We start from the raw sequence: 21,284 nt of genomic DNA, 5'->3' as shown, positions 1-21,284 counted from the left end.
ATAAAAAGACTTTTTAGTAAGCATTTACTATCAATCTAACTCTCCACCAATCAATAAAAAGAATGTTCTCATACCTTTCGCTTCACAAATTTGTCCCAGTAATTGGTGGGAAAAGAGCTAAAAAATCATAAAAAAACAATAATTAGGTCTGCTAATGAAAACTTATTCAGTCCAAATTTACAGAGCATTCACCTGGCCTCCAAACTAAAGTCTAAATGTTCATATCCAGATTCATCAAAGATTTCTCCACACTTACGGAGTGTTCAACACCAGTCTGTCCCACTGGCCTTTAATGTCATCATCTGCCGGCTGTTCAGTGATGTAAAGGCCATCAAACTCCAGCTTTCTCGCCAACTCTTTCTCTCTCTTAAAGATGACCAGTGGAATCTAAAAGATCAAGACATCATGATCAATTATTAATAGCACAGATACACTCTTGCATATATTCAACAGACCGAAATTAAAGATGAGAGCAGCATTGAAAGGGCATTCGCACCCAGCCTCAGGTCAACAGCATATGGGAGAAATACGCATTTAAGAGCTAAATATAGGAGGAATGTATCAGTACTATTTTATTCATTCATTTTCTTGTCGGCTTAGTCCCTTTATTAATCCGGGGTCGCCACAGCGGAATGAACCGCTAACTTATCCAGCAAGGTTTTACGCAGCGGATGCCCTTCCAGCCGCAACCCATCTCTGGGAAATCAGTACTATTTATATATGCAAAAACTTCCTTCTGCCAGCAGGTGGTGCTATGAATATAACTGAATATTGGTAAGTTGACAAGTCATGTCTTCAGGACTTTTATAAAACACGTGAGGTTTGGAGCAAATCCGACATTGTATGCCTGAATTATAACAAATTTGTGTTCAAAGGCGAAACAGTAGCTATATTTCCATCCTAGTATGCTAATCAAATTTATGCGCAAAACAGGAATATCGCATAAAAGAGATGCAAATAAATCAGTGTTTCCATCCAACGAGTCAAAGAGAACAAAATCGTCACTTCCTGATTATCTGGCGCCAAATATTAACAGTAACAACTGAATTTACTGCGGTAGGAGAAGCTGCGAGAATCTTTTCTTTATGTAATAAATGACTTGCGCCTCAGATGACAATGCCAACACGCAACGAACGCCTGGTGTTTGAAGCCATGAGACACAGAGCTCAGGCGCTCTCGACAGTTCTGGAGGTCATTAATAATATAATAACAACAATACTGAGATGGTTAAGGCGTTTTAGAATGGCCAAAACAACATTTCAGATGTTTTACAATGTGTTCGCTCGGCTGGTCCATTCACACACATTTTTATTATCAAATGATCTCTTGTAACAAAACCACATGACCTTTTTAATGCACATACTGGAATTTGTTCGATAAAAGTGTTTCCTTTTTAGTTTGTGCGCATGTTTTCTTATCGAATAAAAAGTTTATCCTCCTTAGTTATGCGCACATGTTTTTTATGTTCATTTTCAAAATGTATGCGCATCTTGGTGTTTCCATCAACCGATTTTAGGTGGATGGAAACGTAGCTACCGAAATTTGTTGAAAGCCTTCAATGAAAAGAAAAAATCTTTGCAACTAAACATGATAAAAGTCTTTAGATTAGACCAACCAAATAAAATAAAAAAGAAATATTTATTTTCGGCTTTTTGCGATTATTATTAATTGATAGTGTGCAGACAGAAAGCAATGTAGAGAAAGAGAGAGGGGGATGGAATTATGGAATTTCAACAAGCCAGGATTCCCAAAGCACAATATGTTGGCGCACTGACCACGATGTTATTGCCGCCAACACTAAATATGATGTTTATCTGATTAAATCGCTAGGATGAATTTTTTTTTTCAGTATAAAACAAGAAATTTCCTGTCACCAAGAGGTGGCACTATGACTAAAACTGAATACTGTACTGTAGACTCTTATTCATCATGTGAAACTTGAGGCAAATCATATATTGCACACCTAAGTTTTACTAGCTTTCTTTATAACGGCAAAACATAAAAATTGGTAGACCACCACAGACACAGACACCCTAACGCTTCAACAAGATCTTTGTAATTAGACATGGCAAAGAAATTAAGATTAACCAAATTAGGTGTTGATCTAATTAAATCTCATACGGGAGTTTGTTAAAATACAATAGAAAATGGCAAAAACAACATCTACAAAGAACATTCAAAGTAATTCACTTCCTGTTGGATTTTTGCACCAGCAGACGTTTTGTTGGCACTGGGATGTTCCAAGTGTTTTAAAAATGTTGTATGTGTATGTATGTGTAGGTATGACATGTACCATGAGGGGCAGTTCTTTGAAAATATAAACATAAGTGGTAATATCAAGCCATCTTGCCACTTTCTTTGCAAAGATTTGTGAGTTTCAAGCCCTCAAAAATGTGATTCAGTTTGGGGAAAGAGAAGAAACACAATTTTTACGAAGATTTTTTTGGTTTGTGCTAAATAAAAACCTTAATCTTATGATGTGTAGACAGATCTACTGGTTCAAACCTTGAGGCAGTTGTACCCAATGATGGATATGAAAGCAATGACGGTGTGCAAAATGGCCAGGAAGGACAGAGTGGGCTGCATGTATCCCGTGCTTTCTTCCAGAAAATAATACACAGGTCCTTCTTCATCCTCATCATCACCTCCATCCTCTCCACCAGAGCCCTCGAAATCCTCCGCAGAGCCTTCAAACAGCCCAGAGCCTTCAAAGATGCCAGAACCTTCAAATTCATCAGAACTGGGGGGAGTATCAGATACCTAGAGAAATAAAGATGGAAAAAATTATTATATTTATCTGGAAACGTTGCATATGAATCTGAAATGTATGCATATGAAAGCAGAATTATTGTGAGGCATGACATTTTTATTTTTAAACTACATGAAAGAAAAAAAAAATTTAAAAAAAGAAAAACTAAATTTACCTTGTAGAAGAGAAGAATGAAGTTCAAGGCAAAGGCAAGGAACAGAGCCAGGAAACGAATGTTGTAGAAGTTACGAGATAAGCAGTTCTGTTGATGGAAATAGAGATTGACAGCAAATTCTAAGTTCTGTTTATTCCTGGTGTTAAGATGCACTTTTTCCAAACTGATAGGGTGTGAAACATTAAGTTGTTCACCTTCCAGCAGAAAATGCATTCAATTTGATTGCTTTTGCAGTGTAAACACTCACGTAGTGGAATGCTTTTAAACAGCCACAAAAGACCCTTATACTCATTAGCTACTGATATATGACCAGTCCTGATTCTAAATCAAATCTACAGCCTTCATTGCAGTTTTATAGATAACTGAGTAGAAAAGAATGGTGCTGCATTCTGTATCATTTTCAGTCATCATTTTGAGATATCTCCTTGAGTTAAATTAGCAAAGTGGCTGAAAGTGGCCAAATAAATTAGGTGTAAACAATGTGCCTCCTCGTCTACTTTTGACTGATCAAAAAAACATCTGAATAGGTGTATAAAGTAAGTAAATGTCTTTTATTTAGGAGTAAAATATCAGTTACTGTAAGTGCTTTGCTGACAGGGCGGAGCATAAAGTAGCTCCTCCCTCTTTTAAAAAACAGCCAATAGAGTCTTGTTTTTGTTTTTTTTTTAATCACAGCTCTGCCAGTCGGAGTGGTTGAGCTTAAGCACAGCAAATGAAAAACAAACCAGAAAAGCCTTGAATGAGACAGGGCATGTCAGATATTAGAGAACATTCAATTTGATCAGAGGATTTGATGATATGAGATGACATCAAAAAAATTGTTGAGTCATTTAGGCAGAAGTGACAAAATGCTAGCTTTGAATGTTTATATGTTTTAAATGTGAATATTGTTAATGTTTTGGAGCCCATTAGTTATAGATATCTTTAATACTAACATACTGATAGTAATATCTTCATTCACAGGAACTAAGAAGAAAACTGCATCTTTATCATACCATGAATTTATTTCTTTGCACATCCAGCTCATTCCAGAGCTCAAATCCTGCACCCTTGACTGATTTCTTCTCCTTCTTGGCTTTGGTGGCTCTCTGAGGTTTCGGTTCTTCTGGTATCGGCTCAGGCTTGACCTCCACTTCCTTCTCAGCCTTCTCACCATTCTCAATGCTGTGGCACAAAGAAGGTGGTCATAAAAAAAAGATTAAAAAGTTTTCGGTAACACTTTAGAATAACTATCTATTTTAACTAGTTAATAAATCAATAATAAACTCTTAGTTAATGGGTTATAAATGACTTCTTAAATAAAAGTTAATAGTTTGTTAATTATTTATAACTGTGCCTTATAGATAGCCAACAGATAACTTACAAGCTGTTAGTTAAACTGTTAGTTATAAATGACGTGTTAACTGCATTTGAATGATTTATAGCTATACCTAATAAATTAGTAACTGATCATGAACAAGCTGTTAGTAAATTACTAAAGACCTGTTAAGTATCAGTTAATAGTTTATATACGTTATTGGGACGTTATTCTAAAGTTGCAATTATTCTTCATTTATTAACTGTTAGTAAATGAGGAATAGTTGCAACGAATAACATCCCAATAACATACATAAGCTAGTAACTAACACTTAACTAATATATTAACTCACACTTTACAGATCAGTTGTTCATAGTTTGTTTACCATCTACTAATACCAGTAAAACTTTGTAGAACTTTTCTAATAAAAGATTTTTTTATTTATTTTGTTTTGGAGTTTAGCACAAAAAAATGCCCAAACTATTTTGTTGTATACTGCTTTTCTGCCATGTGATGGCTCAGTATGTGTTTCTATACATTAAGCACAATGTTCAACATTTCATCTGTGGAGTTTCTTTGGTAAAATAAAGCACACAGAAAAGCCTATGAGTGGAACAAGGTTAAGATACAAAAAAGTTATATTTTAAATATCACATCAAATTTCTGCAGCTTCAACTTTTTCCATTCATTTGCTCTACAAAGTTTCACCGGTATTATTAGATGGTTAACAAACTATGTACAACTGATCTGTAAAGTGTGAGTTAATATAGCCTTTGCTTTCTATAGCTGTCGTTAATCAAATGCGTTTTCGCATTAACTTTTTACTTGAGCCTATTTTCGCTTGGCTTCGCAGCTGACTGCGGACGCACGGTCGTAAGAGCGAGAGAAACATTCAATAATTCATTCTTTAATCTAAAAGAATCTTTGCTAAATACTCAGAACAAAATGACTGATCTAAACTGGCTGCAAAATATATGTACACCATTAGTAATGGTCAATTAATGCATTTGCCTTATTTAAATGATCTACATGTTTTAATCTTGTAAATATTATAATTTTGAGATATTGTCTGTTTTTGTTCCTTTTTCTGTCATTTATTTCTCATTTGCTGCATATTTTATTAATTTAATGATGTCATTAGCCTATATTAAAGAGGATATTTTACATAGATATTATGCATTCAGGCTTGCTTTGAACTTGAGAGAGAAAGAGAGGGAGAGAAAGTAAGAGAAATAGTGGATGTGTTTTTTATTTCACCTGTCATTTTTTAACTTTAATATTAAAAAGACAGTTAATAATTATAATTATAATAATAATAAATACAATTATTGTTAAAAATTAAATTGTTTTGTTTGTTGCCTATAGTTAACTATTTATGTGACGTGGGTAAATGTGTTTCAATCTGTCTACCACCGCAAGCATATTTCATACCTGTGGGAAGCACTGCAAATACATGGACAATTTCCAACTGAAAATCATTTAAGCAGACAAACTGAGAAACATTCTTATTAAAATGTCATTTTATTTACAAGTTTATTTCTATAGCGCTTTTACAATGTACATTGTGTCAAAGCAGCTTAACACACAAGTTCTAGTAAATTGAAACTGTGTCAGTCCAGTTTTCAGAGTTCAGTTCAGTTCAGTTCAGTTCAGTTCAGTGTGGTTTAAATTTCACTGCTGAAAGTCCAAACACTGGAAAGCAAATCAAGCATCATGTGGTGCAAAAACAAGAATAACGATAATAACAGGTTATTTTTTAATAGCAATAATACTTAAAGTATTATTCAAATAATTCAACTGTTGCTGACCCTAACTTTCGAAGGGTTTGAAAATTGGATTTGGGTTTCACAAAAACTTTTTTTTAGTCTTTTGCCATAAAACATATCAATTTAAGTTATTTTATTTTTTAAACAGTTTTTGTTGCTTATACAGGAATTTATCCTGTTGATATCTGTTTTTATGTACTTTTCATGCATTCTCAGTCATTTCTCTTTTAAAGAAAACATTTCAGAGAAGTGTCTTGTTACCATGGCTACAGTAGATTGTTTATCGCATCATTTAGAACGCGTTCCAATATGTATGCAAAGCCACACCCTATTGTGTAGAGTTCAGTGCGTTTGTGGTATTGGTATTTTATGGTTGTGGTTGTGGTTTTAGTAGAATTTTTCATTGATATTAACGTTGAATTACAACCATTTTAACAATCCACGGTGCAAGACCGAGATTGTTGACATTGCAAGACCAAGACTGCCACCACAAACTGCTAAACTTGAGAAAAAAGCACAACAATGGGAGAAATCAGGAAAAAGAGGTTATTTAAATTACCCTTTTTCCTGAAAGTCAACAAAGTGCCAGAACACTGCCGTGGTGAGTCATGTTTACACTGGAATTGTATTATTCAGGGGTTTCCCTGATTTAAGATTAGTAAGCTCATGGTAGACCTTAAAGGATTAGTTCACCCAAAAAGTTTAAAATTGTTATTAATTATTCTCTCTTATGTAGTTCAAATCCCCTGGGACTTTCGTTAATCTTCTGGACACAAATTAAGATATTTTAATTAATTTTATTTTAGAATTCGAGATGTAATTCTCCATGGTTCATAGACAGACATGAGAAGTTAAAAAAATTCTGTGCATTAATTAATATAACCAAGCACAACTTTTAATAACGCATTAGTAAATGTAGAACTGTGATTAATGAATGCTGCTGTTTGTTCTTGTTAGTAAATACATTAACCAGTTAAACTATTGACAGTGTAATGGTTTAGCTACTACAATGTAAAGAAATCTAATTGCCTTATGAGTCCATTGAACTTATATCATGTTAAACTGACTTGCATAACTCATGAAATTAAGTTAAAACATGATTAACTTGTTTAATATGTTACAATGATATAAAAACATATGCTGTCAGGACTAAATGATTATACCATTGTTTACAGTGTACAAAAAACATGTTCGTTTTCTTTATTTCTTTTTTTTGTAATATTTAAAAGTTTTTTGTTTTATCTGAAGTAAAGCCATGGTAAATTTAATAACAATAATAATACTAATATGTTATTTAATAATAGAAACTATACTTAAAATAATTATATTATTCAAATAATTCAAGAATTGCTGAACAAGCACAACTTAATTAATAATGCATTAGTAAATGTCGAACTGCGATTAATAAACGCTGTAAGAGTATTGTTCATTCTTGTTTCATGTTGGTAAATAAACTATTAGTAGTGTAGTGAAACAGTGCATTTGTGATAACGAAACCATTATCTTTTTCTTTATTTCTTTTTTGTTTATAATATTAAAATGCTTTCGTTTTATCTGAAGTAAAACCATGGTAAATGTTCATGAGAAATGTTATAAAAATATATAAATGTTAATTTCCTCTCAAATGTGTGGAAAAGTGTTTCAATTACAATCATTTCTCTTTTAACAGTTATTGAGGAGAAGACGAAGAAAAGGAGCCGACTGGGGTCTTTCCTCAAATGTATAAAGAAACACCTCAGGATCTCCTGCCTCACATCCAATAAAGAGGATGGGAAGGAGGATGAGAAGATGGATAATGAAGAAGAGGAAGAGCAGAAACGGCTCCCTATCTTACTAGACTTTGACTCTGATGGTAAATGAACATACAAACATGAATATATTAGTCTATTATAGTATTAATAAATTGTATTCTTTGCTTCCCCTTACACACATTCAACATCTTAATGACTGTGTAAAATGTTCAACCACTTCATTTCTCTTTTAACAGATGACTTCCTGCACTCAACAAGTGAGCCTCATCTCATCATAGTTACAGCCATGATTCATAGAGAGCCGAGTGTGAAAGAGGATGGAGATCGAGAGGAGGAGGAGCTTAAAGAAGAGGGGGTGAAAGAGAAGAAGAAGAGAAGGAGAAGGAGAAGAGAGAAAGAGGAGGAGAAAATGGAGGAGACACTGATGGAAAAGGAGGAGGTGGAAGACAAGATTACGGAGGAGGAAAGGATTAAAGAGGATGATGAAAGAAAAGGGACTATGAAAATAGAGGAGAAGATGGAGGAGACAATGATGGAGAAGGAGGAGGAGGAGGGCAAGTTTAAGGAGGGGAAAAAGAAGCGAAGGAAAAGGAGAAGGAGTAAAGAGGAGAAGAAAAATGAGGAGAAGAACAGAAATGACTGTGATGGAAGAGGAGGAGGCGATAAAAGAAACAGAAAAAAGAAAACAAGCAGCAGGATGAGATGAAGGATGATGAGGAGAAGGATGACGTGATGATGGAGGAGAAAAGAGAAAAACAATAAAAAAACAATGAAAAATATTTGTGTCTGTTTGTTTTATTTATCTGCTCAAATATCTGTTTAAATTTGCACTCTTTTGTGTCTGGTGTTAAAAAACAAACAAACAAATTATTTTTTAAAAGAAAATCAGTAGCAGGAAGAGCAGAAGGATGAGGAGGAGGAGTAAAATGAGGAGGATGAGATGATGATGGGGGAAAAATTGAAAAAGTGCATTAAAAATCTTTTTGTTTCTTGGTTTTGTTCAACACATGGTCATGACAAGTAGGGATGCAACCATGCTCTGTAAAAAAATAAAAATAATCGCATCGTCACGTTGTCCTCCCATGGTTCGGTGCGCCCTATAATTGCCGGTTCAGAATATGCATTATTAATATTGGTTTGGTGATAAAAAACAACTGCAACAAAGCAACAAATTTCCGCCTTTGTAAGCTTCCGATTACCTATTATGTCTGTGACCCGTCCAATCATCTCTTAGTATGTAAATCTGTTGTTGACAGCATTTCCTCACAGACCCGGACAGCCTAAAGAGATCACGCAGGTCTGTTACTGCTGTTGCACTCCCGTTCTTTAGCACCCAATAACAAGGTCCAGACAGAATCTGCGGACGTTTTTTGCTATTTCTGCGCAGAATATTGTTAAAAATCTGTGGCTTTACGTGGAATGATTTTGGGTGTATCTTAACTAAAAACTTAATATGTAAAATAAGAATTATGCATTTTTAACTTTTATTTAGTGGTTACAATGCAAATCCTATTAGATTCACTTATTTGGTAAACAAAGTAAGTCTCTTATATAATATATATACAGTATAAATCTATTATTACTGTACAAATTGTATTGTAAATAAATCATATGAACATTTTCATATTAGTCAATATTATTACTGAAATTCATTTAAAAACTGAATAAATATAAATTTAAATTTACACAACTAAATAAATAGACTCAATGATGGGCTGCAAATCCGTGGAATTCTAACGATCGCTCCGGCCATTTATTCATTCTTTTTACCTTCTGTCTGATAAGAACAGTTTTCTTCTCAATTGACTGTTCCCACTGAATTAAGAGAGAAAAGCGGAGCTCTCTGGAATGTTTGGTAAAACTTACATTGTTGCCTTGGTAAAGCAAGCATAATGTAAACAGAAATAACCTAAAAGTGCTCAATGTGTTGACTTTATAATTATTTACATAATTGGTTGAGACTGTTGAGTCAAGGTGTAAAACAGAAAAAGTTTAAGCTTTTTCTCTATTTTTCTTAAGCAATTAACTACATACATTTTTAAAAATGCCCTACTTTTATTTAATTAATGAGAGAACATGCAAATCTACAGTCATATGAGTGAAGTCTGCTGCGTTTTCAGGTGTTTGCTACCCAATAAATATGTATAGTGTTCTTTAATTTTTACTTTTAATTTTTCTGTAGCCAATACTTTCTAAACATAGCAAATACCGTACCCAAACCGTGACCCTAATATCATTATACATACCAAACCATGAGTAGACTGAACTGTTGCACCCCTAATGACAAGACACATTCTTAAGAATGAAAAGCTCAAGCTTATCAGGAGGTATGTCCCTGTAATTATCAGTGGTATGAAAAGGAACAAAAGTTGTTGGCGTTAAATGCTCCATAATGATAATTTTACCTAAAAACTGCAGTCAAGCATACATTATTTTAAAATACGTTTTGTTTTCTTACATTTTTTAGTTCATGCAGCTCACTTAAATTTTTTATTGCAGCAAATGATAAAATGTATGCAAATCAAAAGTCCCACACCTAGACTTTACATATATATATATATATATATATATATATATATATATATATATATATATATATATATTTATTTTTTTTTACTTTAAAAAAAAATAATAAAAAAATTCAAAAATTGTATATTTTAAATAACACATCAAATTTCTGTAGCTTGAACTTGTACCATCCATTTGCTGTTCTACAAAGTTTTACTGGTATTAGTAGATGGTAAACAAACCATGAACAACTGATCTGTAAAGTGTGAGCTAATATATTAGTTAAGTGTTAGTTACTAGCTTATGTGTGTTATTAAGACGTTATTCTAAAGTTGCAACTATTCCTCATTTACTAAGAGTTAATAAATTCAGAATAATTGCAACTTCAGACTAACGTCCCGATAACGAATATAAACTATTAACTGATACTTAACAGGTCTTTAGTAAGTAATAACTAACAGCTTGTTCATGATCAATTACTAATTTATTAGGTATAGCTATAAATCATTCAAATGCAGTTAACACGTCATTCATAACTTGTTAACTAACAGATTGTAAGTTATCTGTTGGCTATCTATAAGGCACAGTTATAAATAATTAACAATCTATTAACTTTTATTTAAGAAGTCATTTATAACCCATTAACTAACAGTTTATTATTGATCTATTAACTAGTTATAATGGATAGTTGTTCTAAAGTGTTACCAAGTTTTCCCCCCAAGACATTCGCCTTGAGAGTTACTCACTCTGCTTTCTCAGGCTCAGGAGGAGGCTCTTCAATAGCAGGAGGCTGTTCAGGTCCTGCTTCATCTGGTTGCTGAAGGCAACATTAAAAAAACAACATTAGGTCATTGTTTAGATCACTGGTAAAGAAACATATGGGCTGCGTCTCATTCAGCTCCTTTGCTCCTGAGGTCATGCATCAGTAGGTATCAATAGGTAAGGACAGTGATGAGCTTACTACACACAGCACCGATGCTCCCTGATCTTCACAGTGCACTGTGGGACTTTTCAGGGCGCAAACGTTTCAGTGCACTGGAAGAATTTTGCAATTGAGACAGCCCTTAAAAAATGGCTGACACCCTAATCAGTCCACTGACTACCAAACAAGGAAGCTGAGTGAGACTCACCAAAGGTAACCAATCAAATAAACACCATACCGCTTTCCTCTTCAACAAAGGGGTACCCTCGGGAGTCGGCGGTTCTACAGGAGTTGTATCACCCATATCTCCAAGTCCACCAGGTGTATCTATACCAGGAATCTTTCCACCATCTTTCTCCTGGATATCCTCATCCTCTTCCTCTCCCCCTCCAGCATCCATCGAGTCCATTATCCCTCCAGTCTCCTGTTCCTCTCCTCCCCTCGGTTCTCCAGGTAAGTCCCCATGCACCTCGTCCTGTGTGGGATCTGGCATGCTGGCTAGTAACTCAGTTACTGTGATGTTTTTGGCCCCTTCAACCAAACCTCCTCCAAACAGCGTGTGCCAGATGAGGAGGAAGAAGCCTTTACAAACACTGTAAATGAAATGGAGGATGCCCAAGAGAATCGTCCACATGAAGGTAGCAAGCCCTACCACGATCTCCTTAATGGTCATCTTGCGGAGTCTGCGGTACTGTCTGCGAATATTCCTGAAGGTGAACATACCCAGAAAATTCATGATGCTTTGAATGAAATCGGCAAATGCAGAGCTTGATTCTGGTTGTCCCTCCTCGCCACCCCCCTCTTCATCACCAGCATCTCCTCCTTCAGCTTCCTCAATATCATCCTCTTCTTTCTCTTCCTCGTCTTGTTCTGAAATCTGCGACGCGATGTTCATCTCGAATATGGTGTCCTCGCAGAAGTTGACGAAAAGCTCCATCTTCTCCGATTCGCCGCCTTCATTGACTACGTCGAATATGAACTGTCTCTTCGATTCTTTGACTTGAGGCATTTCCCACTGCTTGCGATTCACCTCGCTGATCTCGAAGTAGATTCTCTCGATTTTCCTGCTGGCGCCCATGATCTCGATGCGACCCAAGAATGGGCGGAAATAGTTCAGGACGCTCTCGGCTTGTTCGAGGAAGTTCTGCAGTCTTGTATCGTGAGGAACATGTTCGGAGAGGTTGGTGAGCAGCACCGCTATGTTAAAACCAATATCTTTGGCCGGCTCTTGAAAGCGACTTGCAAACTCCTCGTAATTGATCATCTCATTCTCATCAGCCTCAGAGCATGACAATAGGAATTGGATCTCTGAAGGTGTGTACTGTTTCTGGCTGTCCATGGATTTCTGAAAGTCTTTCTTGGATATCAAACCTCTAGGGTCGGTCACGTAGTCACGAAACGCGTCAGACGCAACAATGTCCTTCAGCTTGAGGAACATGTCGAAGAACTTAAGGATCATTTCTACATTGCTGGAGGATTCCACTAGCATGTCCACCATCTGGCGAGCAATGGTGCCATTTACAACATTACCTGTCAAATAGAGAGCCGTACAATTTAATTGTGTCTAAACCAGTGTTTCTCAGCCACGATCCTGGAGAACCACCAACACTGCATGTTTTGCATGTCTCCTTTGTCTGTCAGACCCATTACAGGTCGTTCAGTCTTTGCTAATGAGCTGATGATCTGATTCAGGAGTGGTTGGTTAAAGAGACACGGAAAATGTGCAGAGCTGGTGGTTCTCCAGGAACGTGGTTGAGAAACACTGGTCTAAATCACATGATGCAGAAATGATGAACTTAAAAGCTTGACTTTCTTCATACCCTCCAACAAGGACAATAACATGACCACCATGTCTTTCTGAAGGTCCAACAACTCTTTCAGAAGACCAATCTGACTGGAATCCTGCAAGAAAGCAAAATGACATACTAGCTGCACAAAACACATACCAATACTAATAAAGAGCGTTTATAAAAACAAAACTTAAAAGTATACAGTGCTCAACATATATGAGTACACCCTCACAAATCTCTCATTAAAATTAATATGTTCTATAGGATGAATATTAAATTTGCAAATATAGGACTCGAAATGAACCTTTTTGCTTTTTTCTAACTTCAAAAATGTAGGCGCACCAGCCAAAATTTAGTCACACCCATCAAGAATTTTGCGCACCGTTCCCACAAGTTTTACAGATTCAACAGATTTACTGCTTTTGAAATCAATACTTATCAAAAGTAACAAACAAAAATCTACAAGCGCTTGTAACGTTAGTTGGTTTATAAAATAAAATCTGTCACTGTTATTTTCATTCTCTCATATCCTGACCTTTACATTTTCGCAGCTGTAGCACCCTGTCATCTGAAGGAAGGCATTTACTGGGTGATTAACAGTTGAAATTCACCAATTCATTTGTGTGCAGTTTAAGAGCAGTGGGCGAATCAGAAGAGCTTGAAGGCGGGGCAAGCATTACGGGATTTGTTTACTGCAGCAAATAAAAAATCCACGCATGTGGTGAACACTTTGCAGTGAAAGCGAATCACATGGTAACAATTTTATACACTCGCACAAATGCTCCCAAATATATTTTGAGGTTGCATAGATAAAATTTTGCTCGCATACGCGAACAAAACAGTCGCAATTTGGAGCCCTGCATTGGACTAGTCAGTACTAAAGCCAAATCTGGAGCTAATCTAAGGCTGCATCCGAACCTCGGCTCAGTTGGCGTTTCTGTGTGGAGTTTGCATGTTCTCCCTACCTTCGCGTGGGTTTCCTCCGGGTGCTCCGGTTTCCCCCACAGTCCAAAGACATGCGGTACAGGTGAATTGGGTAGGCTAAATTGTCCGTAGTGTATGAGTGTGTGTGAGAGTGTGTGTGTGGATGTTTCCCAGAGATGGGTTGCGGCTGGAAGGGCATCCGCTGCGTAAAAACTTGCTGGATAAGTTGGCGGTTCATTCCGCTGTGGCGACCCCGGATTAATAAAGGAACTAAGCTGACAAGAAAATGAATGAATGAATACTCAGCTGTAATAAAAGTACGCTCTATACAGTATGAATGTGAATGAAACTCGGACGTACTACATTCGCTATTTTGTCGTGATCACATGACCTACCTACATGAGTTGCGTCGCTTCACTTCAATTCATATATTGTCTCGCGGGGCAACATGGGATAGTGTAGCGTCCATCCGATGCGCATTTCAAAATCTCGCCAGAAGTAGTAGGTCAGCCGGGTACTTCTCACATACTGATTTTCGAATTCTATGCATTCAGACATACTATTCGCATACTGATTTTGGTGAACTATATAATATGGAAGTATGCAATTTCAGACGCAGATTAACAAAATAACGTATAATAATGGCTAAAAATTTGTTGCCCAAATTTATATGATAGTAAAAAATATAAATAAAAAAATTTAAGAGCAAAATTCAAGAGAAACAAATTTTTGAATTTTGTATTTTTTTCCCCCAATATTTTGCATGAATTAAAATGTTTTTTTCTTTTCTTCAAGATTCAGTGACTAAAATATTATTATAATAAATATATCCATTTGATAAATCTGTTTTTTTCAAATGCACCAAAATACAGTATATAACAAAATAAGTATATTCACTGAGAAATGGATAAAAATCTTCATCTTCAAATTTGTGCGCTCATTTATGTTGAGCACTGTATACAAATATACAATTAATGTCCTTTTAATTTATATCATATATATTAATATCAATTCAAAAAGTAAGATTAAGCCTACATTATCTATGAAGGTGTAGTTTCATTTTAAGGCTACGGTCACATAATAAACACATTAGCTTATTTGATTTTATAAGGACAATGTAAAATGCTGTAACATTTAGATGCAGGTTAATGCATTCAGCAAACAGGAGTTAATTATTAGAAACAAAAGCACTCTAAACATCCAACAGATACTGAAATTCAGAAACAAAAACAGCACACCAAAAGTAAAATTCTAGAAATGACAAAACTATTTTTAATACAGCAAATTCACATAAAGCTGAAAACACATGATTCCTCTGGGTAATGTTATCTGCCATACATTCATTTTCTCAGGCTGTTTGACCCACTTGTTTGTATGCTTAGCAAAATTTCGATATTATTCAGACAATAAGCATGTTAAATAAGCAAAAAAGAAAACGATATGTTTTGCCTCTAAAGTATCCAAAAATATACAGAACAATGTACTTTTTGCTACTACTTCTATTGGGTTCAAACAACCTGGATTTGGGAATCTGAAACATTAAGGGGGGAACTCAACTCAATACAATCACTTCAATAGATAAATAGAGTGATACATACTCTTCCCTGCATACAGCGTATGAAAGACAGTTTAATTCATCAGTAAAGCATTGAGAGCAAAAACAATATTACATTCCAACAAACTAGTCATTTCAATATTAAAAAGGGAATGTAACTTGTTCTCTAGTTAGGCATGTCTAATCATTAAAAAAACCTCTACATGAGCACTACTATACTTTCATTTTCATGCATTACCTATTAGCCACTAAAGTAATAAATAAGCCCTTTTAGTAAAAAATTAAACACATTTGACACCATAAAAGTGTAAATCTACTGACAATAGTGCTGTGGAATATGGTTTTACTTTTCAATAAAATGCTGAGATAAAAACTACTCAGGTATCAAGCAGTGAATGTGTACTACTAGTGCAAAAAACACTACAAACGAAGACTAGGATAAATGTGTGATCTAATGCATTCAGATAGAATGAAGCAAGGAAATGAGCAACAGTACAATCAAGTTTATGTGGGTTACCTGAGCCAGTTTCATCATCATATGAGCAAACACGTGCAGAAAGCCCACCACAGCATCCCATAAGCGACTGTGAGCCAGGGACTGCTGGTTTCCTGTGCAGGGACCCTGAGACAGACAGATCACTTAAATAAATGAAAACTATATTATTTTATTATATATTATTAATGCACTGAGAAATGTGATGAAACAATTTAAAGGCACACAAAACCCTAAAACCCTTTATTTTTGAGATGTTAAAAGACATATAGTTTATATGCGCCACAGAGCTAAAAACACTATTAGAACACATACAGTTGAAGTCTGAATTTTAAGCCCCCTTCAAAATTTTTTACTTCTTTTTTAAATATTTTCCAAATGATGATTAACAGAGCAAGGAAATTTTCACAGTATGTCTGATAATATTTTTTCTTCTGGAAAAAAAGTCTTATTTGTTTTATTTCTGCTAGAATAACAGCAGTTTTTATTTTTTTAAAAAAATTTTAGGGACAAAATTATTAGCCCCTTTAAGCAATATTTTTTCTCGATAGTCTACAGAACAAACCATCTTTATACAATAACTTACCTAATTACCCTAACCTGCCTATTTAACCTAATTAGCCTAGTTAAGCCTTTAAATGTCACTTTAAGCTGTATAGAAGTGTTTTATATATATAAAATATATATAGTCAAATATTATTTACTGTCATCATGACAAAGATAAAATAAATCCATTATTAGAAGTGAGTTATTAAAATTATTATGTTTAGAAATGTGTTGAAAAAAATGTCTCCGTTAAACAGAAATTGGGGAAAAAATAAACAAGCGGTCTTATAATTCAGGGAGGCTAATAATTCTGCATTCGACTTTATATTTGACCAAAAATGTGTTGTTTTTGCGTTGTTTAGAGTAAATTTGTTCTTCTGGTAAAAAAAAATATTTTAAAGAAACGTCACATTGATGAGGTCATTGGGTAAATTCCAGCGTGGTGATTGGCCGGCAGTACACAGTGATGTCATTGTCATTCTAGCATGTGTGTGTTTTCTCTTTATGCAAGAGTTTGTTCAAACCAATCGATCGGACTGTCATTGATGGGGCGTCAGAATTAATTGTTTCTTTGATGCACAGTGATGTAGATGCAAAAAATTAAGTATCAGTTCAGTAATAATTAAAACCGGTTACTATTTACTGATGCAATTTATAACATATGCGTTATATAGTAGAGAACCATGGCGAGGGAGGAGACCGTGAGTAATTAAAACACTGCAACTATTTAAAAAGCAGATAACTGTGCACAATTCACTGCTTGTGACTGGGTTGCCACTGACAGGGAAGTACATCTGAACCCAGTAAGAAAAACTGAAAGCTGTAAACTATCTCGCTTCTGTTTGCCCCTTTGACCAGCTGCCGTGTTTGTAATGTAACGTTTTACCTCCTCTCTCGGCTCTTACAACAGTAACGTTACTTGGGAATCCAGACATAAGCGTATCTGCAGAGCGAGTTTTCTCCACTGCATCACCGTCTATAAAGCAGCTGACAGCCGTGGCCGTGTAACATCCATGTCTGTGTCACTGTTTGCTGAACAGCTGACCATTAGAGCTAATCGCAGCCCTTTTTGTTGAGCGGGTGATCAATTATAGGCGTTTAAGAACTCTCTCAAAAACGCTTAAAAAGCAAGCAGGATAATATTTATATTTGTTTAATTGCTTTAAATGTTCTTGTTGTTCTAGGCATCTACTTTAGTTTAGTTTGATAGATTATTTGAGCAGGTAAAATTAAAGGTACAGTACATATATTTGACTGCTAGTATTGAAGTACAAAATTGTATTACAAGTAACATATAAATATAAATGTATTTATGAATTATTCATTTTAATACACTACTGAATTATTGTGTTGCTAAAATATCAAATTGTTTATAGAAAGCATCATCAATGCGCCGTGTAATGCACCGAGATATTGAATTGAACCGAATCAATGGCATGATAATTGTAACCGAACCAAACCATAGGAATTACGTTATAGGTTCACACCTCTAGTCATTGACGCAAAAATAAATTAATAATGACACACCTGGATATACTCGGTAAGACTGTTGAAAACCTGTTTGGCCACAGTCATAGCTTTAGAGAAGTTTCGCTTTCCTGGTTCATCTATGATGTCTTTTCCCGAGTAATACCAGTAGAAATCACTGATGGACTCCTGGAGGAAGAAAACAAATAGTCAAAGAAATAAATGTACAGAATACAGAAATGTGCTACACTTTATCAGGGTTTGAAAGGTAAACATGGCCTCACCTGTAGTCTAAGCAGGTAATCCACTGTACAGATAATGACATTGATGGTGGTGGTGCTGCCTGTCTGTGTTCTGAGGTAATTTTGGAAGTCTAAAGTGAAGCAGACTCGTAAAACGTTAAACAATCTGAACAATCAAAACCATCGACACAGTGTGTGGAACAATATGATGATGTGTAATACAAGTTAGACAAAACATTTAAAACATCATTTACCCACCCTGGCGGTGTTTGAATGCCGCAAGTTGTATTTTGTGTGTTGTGATTTTTATTATGGTGGCTTGATACTAAACGTTCTGCTCTCCAGCAAAACCTACAGTAACAAGTAGCCTAATTCATATTAGCAATATGCTAATTGATGCTAGCAATGTGCCAATGTTAAAAATAGTAGCTACAAGCTACTAATGTGTTAACAAATCTTAACAATGTTCAAAACTGGTTAACAACATACTTCCAACATGCTAAAATATTTAAGCAACATGTTACATATGCTTATAAATTCTAAAAATACATAAAATATGTTAAGACATAATGGCAAACTTTGAAAATGTGCTAAAAAATAGAATTGATTAGTGATGTGCACTAACATCACAAAGTAAAACAATGTGGAAACCATCACAGCACAGTTCGAAAACATGCTAACAATGTGTTAAAACAGGCTAGCAACAAACTATTTATGTGCTAAAACATGCAAACAACCTTCTAAAATCTTAATATTCTATGTTTGATAGATAGCTTGACCTCAAAATCTTCAGTCTCAAGCATTTTAATCTTTCTTAAAATTTTATGGCCTGGCCCTAAACATCAAAGTTTGTCTTGACAAGATATTTTTATCTAGTTGATTTAGATTTTCCAAGGTGAATCAGAGTGAACAAGTACTTATACTTTTTTTATTATTTAGCTTTTGTGTTCTGAAAAATGAGGAAAGAATCAAAACAACACCAAAGTGAGTAAATGTTTAATTTAGATTTTTGAGTGAACTATCCCCTTTAACAGATGTGGAGCACTAATGAAAACTAATTGCAAGAAATCACATTACAAATGTGCAGAATGAGGACCCACCATTGTTGTGACCCTCACAGAGGAGCTGGAGAAAGCGGAAGAGGTCGCAAGTGAACTCGTCATCAGCCATGACCTTCTCACCTATGCAAAGGGAAGGAAATATGTGGGAACATCACATACAGGCGAACGTGTCTTTATGAAACTGATCTCAGGTTTAGTGTAGAAGCAGTCTGATTAGAACTGAAAAGAGAAAAATTTAGCAGAATCTCTCATGTTATAATGTTAGTGCAAACTGCAACTCTTTGTCGCTTTCAGGAGAAAATAGGCAGAAAATAATATTATTTGTGGTGGTGTTTCAATCTACTCCCCAGTTTAGCCACTGAAAAATCCCAGAATGCATAGTTTAACTGATGTTCATTGATGTCTCATATTTAAAAGATCATCAGGAATGAAAGACAAACTAATATTTCATATCAGTGATATACCTTTTTATTTTAATGTGTAATGCAACAAGTATATAATTACATATGTCAGTAATAGCACAATTTAATTGAGTCACTTCATAGGGAACTAAGGAGTGGATTGAGACGCAGCCTTATGCAAAATTACAACATCTTTAACTGAAATACAGCGGCACAAAATGACACTTTAACCAAATAACACAACACATATACTGTACGTAAACTGTACACATACACAATAAGCATTTATGAACATAGATATAAGAACACTGATATACAATCACATAAACTGTGGCTTAAACACATGGAGGGATTAATTACAACATAAAAGCCCAACAAAGACGTTACTTTGACATGCGGGACAGACCTACTGTAATCCTAAACCTCAGCTGTGTTTTGGGGAGGGAAAATGCGGGTCAATATATCCACAAAGCCACATGAAAGTCAGAGACTCCAGCATGAAATCTTCTGTGATAATTCCAGCTATTTTTATTTTAGGATAATACAATTCTAAGCATGTTAAATACTAAATTGCTAATGCTAATGCTAATGTGCTAATCATAGCCTAGTGTTTTGATGTGTCCAATTATGTATGACTGATTAATAGATTAATTATTACCTCAAGGCAATACCTAAGCTAGGGTAAATATTGGAGGACATTTAGGGTTATATTACAGTAGGTGCAAATCTTGAAGCCAAGACAGAGTTAGATCAAATTTGGCTCAATTCATAACCAATGGGTGGAACTAGTAAATTATATCTGGGTCAAAGACAAAAACGGGTTTACAAGCATCAAATCAAAGAACAAAATGGCATTAAATTAGTTTTTTTTTTCATACATAAATTAAATGAGGTACAAATAATAAGAAATACAAATGCTTCATACACCAAATAAAACATCAAAAGTCCAATTAAGCGTAACAATAGTTTATATGCTAACAAATAATTTCAGGTACACTTAAAATAAGATTAATTTGATGACATATTAAAAGAATAACAAACATTACTTTAAACCTTTATTGACCTTTGCCTCTATCCTAGGTCCCTGCTGAAAAATCTAGCTTAAACCAGCCTAGGCTGGTTGGCTGGTTTTAGCTGGTTGACCAGCCTGGTTTTATGGGGGTTTTGGCCATTTTACAAGCTGGTTTCCAACCATTTCCAGTCTGGTCTTAGCTGGTCAGAAATGACCAGCTAAATCCAGCTAAAACCTGCTTGACCAGCCTGTTTAAGCTGGACATAGCTGATCTCCCAGCCTGACTAGCTAAGACCAGGCTGGAAATGTCTGGACACCAGCCTGGAAATGGCCAAAACCCCTCTAAAACCAGCCTGGTTGACCAGCTAAAACCAGCCAACCAGCCTAGGCTGGTTTAAGCTGATTTTTTCAGTAGGAAACGTTTTCTCCATTTTTAAGCAAGAAGGTTCTAATAATTTGAAATATAACGAAATTTAGAATGATCATTTTAATATACAGTCAGGTCTATAAATATTGGGACATCGACACAATTCTACCATTATTGCCTCTATGCACTAAAACAATGGATTTGAAATGAAACAAACAGATGTGTTTTAACTGAAGACTGTCAGCTTTAATTTGAGGG

At 35.2% G+C, this 21,284-nt stretch overlaps 2 protein-coding genes across 9 annotated transcripts in view; one reads left to right on the top strand and one right to left on the bottom strand.

Moving 5' to 3' along the window:
* Nucleotides 1-21,284, bottom strand: part of ryr1a (ryanodine receptor 1a (skeletal)) — a 129,479-nt gene that overhangs the window by 8,485 nt on the left and 99,710 nt on the right. For all 8 annotated transcript variants that reach the window (XM_087271025.1, XM_087271028.1, XM_087271027.1 and 5 more), the window contains 12 exons: nucleotides 19,286-19,366; nucleotides 18,228-18,316; nucleotides 18,004-18,132; nucleotides 15,955-16,059; nucleotides 12,989-13,070; nucleotides 11,407-12,698; nucleotides 10,993-11,063; nucleotides 3,920-4,088; nucleotides 2,925-3,011; nucleotides 2,506-2,760; nucleotides 257-387; nucleotides 75-117 (listed from right to left, as the gene is read on the bottom strand). In XM_087271025.1, coding sequence (XP_087127151.1) covers nucleotides 75-117; nucleotides 257-387; nucleotides 2,506-2,760; nucleotides 2,925-3,011; nucleotides 3,920-4,088; nucleotides 10,993-11,063; nucleotides 11,407-12,698; nucleotides 12,989-13,070; nucleotides 15,955-16,059; nucleotides 18,004-18,132; nucleotides 18,228-18,316; nucleotides 19,286-19,366 — 2,534 coding nt within the window. The remainder of the gene's footprint in view (nucleotides 1-74; nucleotides 118-256; nucleotides 388-2,505; nucleotides 2,761-2,924; nucleotides 3,012-3,919; nucleotides 4,089-10,992; nucleotides 11,064-11,406; nucleotides 12,699-12,988; nucleotides 13,071-15,954; nucleotides 16,060-18,003; nucleotides 18,133-18,227; nucleotides 18,317-19,285; nucleotides 19,367-21,284) is intronic.
* On the top strand, nucleotides 5,881-8,781 carry LOC147842139 (uncharacterized). Its single transcript, XM_087271128.1, has 4 exons — nucleotides 5,881-6,134; nucleotides 6,284-6,588; nucleotides 7,657-7,839; nucleotides 7,975-8,781. The coding sequence occupies exons 2-4, from the start codon at nucleotides 6,510-6,512 to the stop codon at nucleotides 8,442-8,444; spliced, it is 732 nt and encodes a 243-aa protein (XP_087127254.1). The 5' UTR covers nucleotides 5,881-6,134; nucleotides 6,284-6,509; the 3' UTR covers nucleotides 8,445-8,781.

Source organism: Danio rerio, chromosome 10, assembly GCF_052040795.2.
Source record: "Danio rerio strain M-AB ecotype USA chromosome 10, GRCz13ab, whole genome shotgun sequence".
Taxonomy (NCBI): domain Eukaryota; kingdom Metazoa; phylum Chordata; class Actinopteri; order Cypriniformes; family Danionidae; genus Danio; species Danio rerio.
The sequence above is the reverse complement of the archived record's forward strand: the minus strand, read 5'-3'. Positions and strand labels throughout refer to the sequence as shown.

Coding starts and splice junctions, on each gene's coding strand:
- LOC147842139 (XM_087271128.1), top strand. CDS start 6,510: ATGGGAGAAATCAGGAAAAAGAGGTTATTTAAATTACCCTTTTTCCTG. Junction 6,589..7,656: donor AGTGCCAGAACACTGCCGTG/GTGAGTCATGTT, acceptor CTCTTTTAACAG/TTATTGAGGAGAAGACGAAG. Junction 7,840..7,974: donor ACTAGACTTTGACTCTGATG/GTAAATGAACAT, acceptor CTCTTTTAACAG/ATGACTTCCTGCACTCAACA.